Raw genomic sequence first — 10117 nt, forward strand, 5'->3', positions numbered from 1 at the left:
TCAAACAACAATGAGATAGAGATAATTTTTCACCCATCATAATAATGCCTTATGGAAAGTTTCCTAATATCTTCCACTGACACGGCTGTGAAGAAACCAGCACTTTCTTCCCCTGGCTGAGGTCCCACTTGGTCCAGCCTCTTCAGAGGGAATAGTGTCAACAGCATTCAAAACTGTCAGCACGTGCACCCCAGAACCCCACAATTCCACTCCTAAGCTCCAGCTCTACAAAAACATGTTTGCAAAGAGGCATGTCCAGGAATGTTCCTTGCTCCATTGTTTATAAGAGAGAAAGGCTCTAGACACCCCACTGCCCGCGAGTACGTCAATAAACAGAAGTGCAGCAAAATACCATGTTGTGTTCAAATGACGTGAGGCAGATTTGTTCTGACACGGGAGATCCCCAAGGCACACTGTTCACTTCAAAAAGTAAGTTTCAGAACAGCACGTACTGCAAATGTATGATCTCATTTGTGTAAAACACTGCAAATACACAGACACACACATCTAAGCCAGATGTTCTCTGCACCCTTCCTCCCCGCTCCCAGGTCATCAGTCTAACCTACAGCTGGGGGAGATATTTGGCCTCCCTGGCTCTCTTGTCTGGAAGCCTTCCACTAGGGTTGAGGTCTCTATAGCCCACCACTCACACTCGGCCCTGGGCTGTGTTCCTGCCCCCCCCCCCCCTTAGACTTAGAATATCGCTCTAATATCGCACCCTGTACCCGGGGTGCTCTCACTCTCTGGGCCCCTAAGTTTGTCCAGCCAGACAGTGGGGCTTCTGGAGTGTTTGGAATGAGAGTTTGGGGCAATTTTAGAAAGAAACTGTGGTGTTGGTGCCCAATCCAAGAGCGGCAGACATGTTAAGGTGGTGAAATGCCAAGGTTTCTGGGTGGCACTGGGGGCGTAGGGATTGGGAATGAAGTCTCCCCACCGTTTTTGCTTGGATTTAGGTGGTAGGGTACTTTGCCACCAGGGGACAGTTCTTCTGCATGCACCTGGTCCTAGTGACCCAGTGCCCAGGAGTGACCCAGGCACCCAGGGCCTGGGAGTGACCCAGGGGCTAGGGTCAAGGCCAGTTGGTAGTCAGAGAGGAATCTGATCTGAGGTCAATAGTGCAAAGTCATGCCCATACCTGGTGCTTCCCAGGTGGCATTAGTGGTAAAGAACCTACCTGCCAATTCAGGAGACATAAGAGATGTGGTTCGATCCCCGGGTCATGAAGATTCCCCAGAGAAGGAAATGGCAACCCACTCCAGTATTCATGCCTGGTGAATTCCATGGACCGAAGAGCCTGATGGGCTACTGTCCAGGGGTCACAAAGAGTTGGACACAGCCAAACAACTTAGCACGCACTCATGTCCATACTTATTCAGCTCTGCTGACTTGACCGCTCTCAAGATCAGCCACCCTGTAGGGAGGAGACTTAGTTCCACTTTCCAGTGGGGAGACTGAAGTCCAAAGAATTGAGTTCGTGTGGAGGATAGGCAGGGCATATGGCTGCCACGTAAAATACAGGGTACCCAATTAAATGGGATACTGTTTTAGTGGACATACTTCCCAAATGTTGCATGTGTGAGTGTGAGTGTGAGGGAAAGGGACTGAACCTGGGTCTCCTGCATTGCAGCTGGATCCTGTACCATCTGAGCCACCAGGGAAGCCCACATGTTGCTTACTTAGGCTAAAAAAGAAAAAAAAAAGCATTGTTTATTTGAAATTCAAAGCAAGTGGGCATCCTATATTTTTCTCTGTTCAATCTGGCAACCCAGGCCTGCCAGAAACCTATGGCTGGTTCCTGCTTTGCAGGCTTAGGTCCTAAGTCCCACAGAGCACACTTCTTTCTCCTAAGGTGACCCTTCAGAAAGCTCAGATTTCATCACAGCTGCTCCACCAGAGCTGGAAAGGGCTTCTCCTGGGCCCTCAGGAATGCAGGCAGGGCCTCTGTAAGCTCTGTTCTAGAGAGCTTGTTCCTAGCACTGGACAGGTGGGACCAGGGAGGGGGTTAGGCAACCCAGATCAGCCGCCCTCTCTAAGGGAGCTGGCCCCTCACTTTCTTCTTCCTCACTGTTTCCTTCCTCCCTTCCTCTCCTCCCCCCACTCCCATCCTCCTCTCCCTCCCACCTGGCCCCAGTTGTGCTTGGATTCTTTACAAATAGCCTCCTCTTCCTCAGGAGCTCTGAGGCTATTCCCAAGAGCTGAGGGTTCACCTTTGGTGGCTGTATGAGTCAGAGTTCTCCAGAGAAACGGAACCAATAGGATGCATGTATGTGTATGTATATGTGTTGTTGCACTCACTCACTGAGTCATATCTGACTCTTTGCGACCCCATGGACTATAGCCCACCAGGCTCCTCTGGCCATGGGATTTCCCAGGCAAGAATACTGGAGTGGGTTGCCATTCCCTTCTCCAAAGGATCTTCCCGACCCAGGGATCAAATGTGGGTCTCCTGAACTGGCAGGTGGATTTTTTTACCACTGACTTACTATGCATATATGTGTGTGTAAAGAAAATTTTATTTAAAGAAATTGGCTAATGCCATCATAGAACTAGAAAGGCCAAAATTTGCAGGACAAGTCAGCAGGTTGGAATGTTAGGGAGGGGTTAAGGTGTAGTCTTGAGCAGAATTTCTTCTCTGGGAAACCTCAGTCTTTGTTCTTAAGGCCTACAACTGATTGAATGAGGCCCATTCAGAGTATCAAGGATACACAATGTCCTTTACTTAAAGTCCACTGATTATAGACATCAACAGCTACAAAAAATGTCTTGATAGCAACATCTAGACGAGCACTTGAAGGAATGACTGGAGACCTTAGGCTAGCCACATGGACCATAAATGTGACCACTGAGGTCTATTCAGTAGGGAAGCTGAGGGAAAATATGACTTGGAATAGGGGGTGCAGGGCTGGGGACACTGGGGGCTCCAGTAAGCAGGCCCCTCTTCTCCTGTACATCCCTCCTTTGGTTCTCATGGTTTCTGTCCAGGCTGATCCAGGGCATCAAAAGCCATGTCCCTTGCCTGGGAACTCTGGATGGGGGAAGGCAGGATGCACTCTGTAGAGGATGCTTTCTGAAGGGGGCTATGGCCTGGACTACTAGCCAGAGCTGGCTTTGCAGAAACCATGATGGGATCTAAACCTGCTTTGGCCACTGACCGACTCTGGAGTCCTGTGCCAGCCCCTGCCTCTATATAGAAATGAGGTCAAATCGGATGAGCTGAGAGCCAGGGCAGTTTTCCCAGGCAAAGATTCAGAGCCTATCGCTTCTCCTAAGTCGCTTACAGAGTAGCAGAGAAGACCTTGAATCCAGCCAGCAAGATACAGCAGGAACAGGAGGTGCTGGGTCCAAGGCTTGAACTCAAAGTGGGAGTCTGGCTCCACCCCTGTGTCCAGATATATCTTCCTCAGAGAGCTGATTTCCCAAGCCTCCTCTGAGTCTTGGTCCCTGTGCCTTCTTGGCCATTGCTTACAATTGGTGGTGATGGCAGGAGGTGTAGTCCCTAACCTCAAGGAAAAGATGCAAGTGCCAAAGGATGAAGACCTGCTTCTTGGAAGCTTTAGGGATAACCAAGAGCGCTCAGTGGCAGCAGGTAAGGAGCCCCCGTAATGTCCCTTCCCTTGGGTATCTGCACCTGTGCATGTATGTTAGAAAATGCACAGGTGTGGCTTGGCAGAAGCATGAATGTGTGTTTGCATGTATTTGTGGGTACCTGTGTGTGAGGTAACGGGATTGATAAAGTGAGTCTTTTGTAAAAGCGTGTGAGGGGGAAGGTTGGATGAACACCCCTCCCATTGCAAGCCACCAATGGGTCTTATTGCAAAACACTCAGTGGGCTCAATTTATAAGATCATTCAAAGCAATTCTGTCTCCTAACCTTCCAGTACCTTTTTCTGCCCTTTAGAGTAAAGCTCCTTACCACAATCTACAAGATCCACATAAGGTCACCTTGTCAATATACTTCCTGCTGTGGCATGCTGACCCAGTCCACAGTGCCTTTAAGCCTGTCCTGTAACATCCCAAGACTCTTTCTTCTTCACAGCCTTTGCACTAGGTGTTCCCTCTTTCCCAAGATTTTCTATGGCTGGATTCTTTCAGGTCTCTGCCTCAATGTTGTTTCTGACTTTTCTAGAAGTATCCCCTTCCTTCTGTCTTGTTATCCTGTTTTTATTGTTTTGGGAACATGCATCTCTTGATTTGCACTGATGGATTCTTTCCTGTAACCCCCGCTCTCGTCACCACTTTCTTTGTACACAGACAGACAATCAATTTTTTATTGGTGTGATCTTATTTCTTGGCCATTGCTTGCTCTTTAAGAACCTAGCCCAGAGCTTGACACTCAGTAAACACTTACTATATTTTGAGTACATGAAGAAATTGAGATCTGATTAGCCAGTAGATATCAGAGAATGGGTGTTGAGTGCTTCCTAAGATGTTGGGGGACCCTATCCTATTTTTTGGTGTGTTCTGTGCCCATGAAGCCTTGGGATAGCCACTATGGGTGTTCCTTGGGCCTCTGTTCTTCTCCCTAGAAATGAAGGAGCATGTGTCTCAGTTGCTGGGTGCTTCTCAGCGGCGACAGAGGGTGGATCCAAAGGCTGCTGGCTCTGCTGTGGTTTGGAATACGGCTGCAAACCAGTCCAAGAAGATGGTACTGTATGGCATTTGGTGTCTAGCTTGAGTTTGGGGGAGTTTCCTACAGTTGTAGCAGCTCTGGTATGGAGATGGTAGGTCAAGCAGGGCAGATGTTGACTTTGGGGGAAGGACAAAGCTCCTGTGTACTGGGCAGGCAAATGAGGGCAACAAGGTCTGGCAAGAGATCATGGCCATTCTTTGTTAGTTCAACCTTGAGGGTCCAGAATGTCTGAAACACATATTGCTTGGGGAGTACATATCTACTTTCTTTTATTAATAAATGAGTAAATATATCTATATTTGAATCTCTATATGTATATATATGTTATGTCTACTTCTCTCTCTATATATATTTCTATATAGAAATATGCAAAAGTATAAAAATCATTATATATATATAGTTGCTGTTTAGTCTCTAAGTTATGTCTGACTTTTTGAATCCCCATGGACTGCAGCATGCCAGGCTTCCCTGTCCTCCACTGTCTCCCAGAATTTGCTCTAATTTATGTGCATTGAGTCAGTGATGCTATCTAACCATCTAGTCCTCTGCTGCCCCCTTCTCTTTTTCCCTTTAATCTTTCCCAACATCAGGGTCTTTTCCAGCGAGTTGGCTCTTTGCATCAGATAGCCAAAGTACTGTAGCTTCAGCAACCGTCCTTCCAATGAATATTCAGGGTTGTATATATATCTCTAAGCATATATAAATATAGATATACATGTATCTATATCTATCTTAGGGCTGGGACTAGGGTAAGGCAAGTGAAATGCCTATGCTCTCTGGCTACGAGGAAATCCAGTCAATTGAATCTGAGCATTTTGTAGCCAATTATTTAAGTTACATTTTATATGAGTGAGGGAATGTTCTAGAAAAAATGGTGGCTGTGCTGATGCAAAGGATACTGGGAAAAGGCAGCCATTTTGGAGAAGAGGAAGTCCTGACTCTTCTCGGGAATCACATGAATCCCATCATCCTTCTGTAGCCAATTCTTTTAACTACATTCACCTTGGGTGACAGAAAGTTTTAGAAGCATGGTTGTTAAACCATTACACGTTTACTGGGAAAAGACAACACCTTTGGAGAGGAGAGAGACCTGACTGTTTGAGGCAATCATGAGAGTCTCATGTTGTGTAGCCCATCTGTTAAGTAAGCTACTTTTGCTGCCGATGGGCAATTTTAGAAACATGGTTGTTATACTGTTGCAAAGGTTATAGGAGGTGGAGGGAAGGCAAACTGACTGGAGAGGCAGGGAGACCTGATGTTCTAGAAAATCAGCTGAGTTACATTTTGTTCCCTTGTAACGAATTTTTTAAATTATGCTAACCATTTGAGGGAATGTTGTCGAGAAAATGGTGGCCATGTTGTTGCACTCAGTTCAGTTTAGTTCAGTTGCTCAGTCGTGTCCGACTCTTTGTGACCCCATGAACCACAGCACGCCAGGCCTCCCTGTCCATCACCAACTCCCGGAGTCCACCCAAACTCATGTCCACTGAGTCAGTGATGCCATCCAACCATCCCATCCTATATTGTCCCCTTTTCCTCCTGCCTTCACTCCCTCCCAACATCAGGGTGTTTTCAAATGAGTCAGCTCTTTGCATCAGGTGGCCAAAGTATTGGAGTTTCAGCTTCAACATCAGTCCTTCCAATGAACACTCAGGACTTATTTCCTTTAGGATGGACTGGTAGGATCTCCTTGCAGTCCAAGGGACTCTCAAGAGTCTTCTCCAACACCACAGTTCAAAAGCATCAATTGTTCGGCACTCAGCTTTCTTCACAGTCCACTCTCACGTCCATACATGACCACTGGAAAAACCATAGTCTTGACTAGACAGACCTTTGCTGACAAAGTAATGTCTCTGCTTTTTAATATGCTGTCTAGGTTGGTCATAACTTTCCTTCCAAGGAGTAAGCGTTTTTTAATTTCATGGCTGCAATCACCATCTGCAGTGATTTTGGAGCCCCCCAAAATAAAGTCTGACACTGTTTCCACTGTTTCCCCATCTATTTGCCATGAAGTGATGGGACCAGATGCCATGATCTTCGTTTTCTGAATGTTGGGCTTTAAGCCAGCTTTTTCACTCTCCTCTTTCACTTTCATCAAGAAGCTCTTTAGTTCTTCTTCACTTTCTGCCATATCTTCTTCACTTGCATTAAATATGGGGAAAAGGCAGCTGTTTTGAGGAGGAGGGAGACCTGATTGTTTCATGAAATCACTTAAGTCTAGTAGTTCTGTGGATGATTCTGTTAGCTATATTCACCTTGGATGTGGGCAAGTTGCTTATGTTCTAACTTTGATGTAGAAGGTGAGGGCACTGAGAGGGATTTAATTAATCTCTAGATTAATTAGAATTGCCTGTTAGAACTAGAGGAATATACCTTTAAAAAATAGAGTCCTTATATTAATTGTACAAATTAAATTTAGACATTTAGAATTAAATGTATCAATTCTATGTATTTATTCATTATTTATTTTTGAGTAAAATGTTAAGGGAATGCTATTGCCTCTGAGAGAACCACATGAAAGAAAAAAATTATAATACTACTCTGCTCATTTGGGAAAAAAGATGTAGTGTGCCTTAAAAAATATATGAAAATAAAAATAACATTTTTTGGAAATAATTGACAGAGGGAAGCTGCACTTGCTGCAATTCATAGATTTAAAAAAATCCCCATCAAATGTAAATAAAAATCTGATGTTTTGAAATGTATATAACTCTAAGTAGAGAGTTTCTAAAATTAAAAAGAAAAGAGAAAAAAAGACAACTCCTTTGGACAGTTAGACCTGTCAAATGATTGGTGATCACAAGTTATCATCAGGCTTGCATATGTTGTTAAATTAATTCTTATGATATTGATGTGTTAAAAATAAAATGTTTTACCTCAAACAAACAAACAAACAACACATCCTACTCACTCATCATTATTTTGCCTTCAACTCTCTCAAAAAGCATTTTCTCCTTCTGATCCCAATCTATAAGAAAATCAAGGGGGTGGGTATGGAAATTTTTTTAGGAGAGACTCTCCATCTAATTCTTCTTTATAGTCCTGGAGTCTTCCTGACACACACTGTCCTTTTAATGCTGTTTTTGAGGTATCTTACTGCTTGCAATGCAGGAGACGTGGGTTTGATCCCTAGGTCAGGAAGATTGCCTGGAGTAGGAAATGACAACTCACTCCTGAAGTCTTGCCTGGAGAGCCCCATGGCCAGAGGAGCCTGGTGGAGGTGGGGAGGTGGCAGGCAGCCAACTTGTGTGACTCCCAGGCTCTTCTGATTCTGAAGGATCAGGCACCACATGACTCCCAATGGGGTGTGCTGATGCTCCCAGACAAAGTATGGGCCCAAGCAGGATACTTCGACTGATGGTTCCTTTCCCTAGGGGCCGCAGCTGCAGGGAGTTGGAGTGGTGGGAGAACAAGGCGATGGCGGTGCCCTACCCCAGGAGAATCCTGGCGGCTTCCAGGGCATGAGGTCCCAGTTTGAGCGGTAAGAAGGATCCCATGGACCCTGCGGGAGAGAAAGGCCAGGGCTTTGTGGGCAGGGACCCAGGGAGTTGGCAAGCAGACTGCCCAAGAAGGAGCAGTGAACAGCTGGCCATGCTTGGAGTATGGGGGCTCTGTTGCCTCCTCACCATAGCCATAGAGCCCCCTGGCCCCTTGCCTGTTCAGGGCCTCCTAGCATCCCACAGCTGGGCCAGCTCCCAGCCCTCAGGCTTCAGGACCTGCGACCAGAGAAGGGGAAAGCTCCAGGCAGACAGACTCACGGTCCAGAGGAGTCCACAACCTTACCCATCTGCCTTTATGGCTCTCCTGGGACCACCAGAGGCTCTGACTCTCTGTGTTTTATTTCCCAGCCGCCGAGAGTTAAATACACTGGCTGAGATTGGTCTGGAAGAGCTCAATGAGCTGGAGATGGAGATCATGAGAAGACAGGTGAGTGTCTGATTGCCAGGGACCCACTTGAAGGTGGGAGGCAGAATCATGGTGAATGGGTGGGTAGGGCCACCCACCTTGAGGATACCCAGCCTCTCCAATCGTATTCACCTGCTAGCAGTGGAGGCGAAGTCAGACTTGCTTCCCCATTCACCCAGCCTTCTTGTCTCCAGTGTCCTATCTTGAGGCCTAGACTCCACCCCATCTCTCTGCCTGACATGTGGGAAGGGAGAAGGGAGGAGAAGAGGAGGAAGAGGGGACATCAGAGGATAAGAGAAGTTTATTCATAGAGAGTGATGCCAAGAGGTCTGAGCCAGGGGTCATGTTTATTCAGGCCAAATTCAGGTCTCCTTGGTTTGAGACCCCAGCAGGCATTGGCATGGGCAGGAGGGATGTCTTCCCTGGTGGCCCTCTCTGGCCTTGCATGTCACCCCATCCTGAGGCCCTCATTCTGGTGCTGCTGCCCCCATCCCCTTCCCTGGCAGCTGGAATGGGCTGGCTTCTTCCAGACAATGGGAAGAACTGGTGATGGTAGGGGCAAGGTGGCGGGGACTGAGAACACAGACCACCCAGTCTCTGGGTTCCACTGGGCCCACTCCCAGCCCCTGGTCAGCTGCTCTGCCTGCTTCTTGCCCAGAGGCCCATTTCCTCCCACAGTGCAGCAGAAGCCCTTCTTGGTCTAAAGTCATATTTTCCCCCCATTGGTGTGTTGTGGACTTGCCTAGAAGAGCCTTGTTCACCAGCCAGCTCTGGTCTCTCTGCAGCTATTCATGATTACTGAGCGTCTGCGCTACCTGGAGGACCAGAGTGCCACCTGGCACCAACGGGAGGTGCTGTTATTCACCATGCTGCTGTCTTCCTGCATCACCAACCTCTGGCTGTGGATGCGCCAGTGATGTTTCCTGCCAGTCCGCCATGCAGCTAGAGCCCTTCAGTCCTCCTCTTCTTCCCTTCTCTCCCTTAGCCACCTCTGCCCAGCTTCCTTCTAACTTTCAGCAGCCTTCAACAGCATCACGACCATTTTCCACCTCTGCCCGAGGGAGGCCCTAGCTGCCGGGAGGTGGAGGAAGTGTAGAATCGTGAGGGTCAGAATGGGCTGAGATCCAGCCTCTTTGCAGGGAGAGGATGGTGGTTTCCAGTCCCCACAGTAACAGCAGTGGTATGTGCTTCCTCCTTCCCTGTCAGGGCTCCATGGTGACCATCTTGGAGTTAGACCTTGCCTCTGGGTCCTCAGTGTCTCTTCTGTTCCATCCTTGGCAGGAGCTTGGCTGTGTCTTCCCTGTTTTCTTCAATGTTGTGCTCAGGGCTCTGCACATAGAATGCTCTCAATAAAAGCTCAGCTATAGCAGCAAACCCTGGTGACTGAGTTTCTTGCATCCAGGACTCACGTGGGGACAGCCCCTCTGGACAAAATCCTTGGTTCCTCCTTCACAGGTTCCTCCTGCCTCTCCATTGCCAGCCCAGGTTGGGGAGGCACTCCTTAGGGGCAGAGTTTGGCAAAGCCCTTCCTGTGGGACTTCCGCCAGCAAATGCTTATAGGGATGTGGTTTTGCAGCAGCA

At 47.6% G+C, this 10117-nt stretch overlaps 1 protein-coding gene across 1 annotated transcript; it reads left to right on the forward strand.

Moving 5' to 3' along the window:
- Positions 1–3477: 3477 nt before the first annotated feature.
- Positions 3478–9870, forward strand: FATE1 (fetal and adult testis expressed 1). The gene is made up of 5 exons (XM_055564625.1): positions 3478–3586; positions 4527–4645; positions 8005–8108; positions 8479–8557; positions 9322–9870. The coding sequence occupies exons 1-5, from the start codon at positions 3478–3480 to the stop codon at positions 9451–9453; spliced, it is 543 nt and encodes a 180-aa protein (XP_055420600.1). The 3' UTR covers positions 9454–9870.
- Positions 9871–10117: the final 247 nt, after the last annotated feature.

This window comes from Bubalus kerabau, chromosome X (genome assembly GCF_029407905.1).
Source record: "Bubalus kerabau isolate K-KA32 ecotype Philippines breed swamp buffalo chromosome X, PCC_UOA_SB_1v2, whole genome shotgun sequence".
Classification (NCBI taxonomy): Eukaryota; Metazoa; Chordata; class Mammalia; order Artiodactyla; family Bovidae; genus Bubalus; species Bubalus kerabau.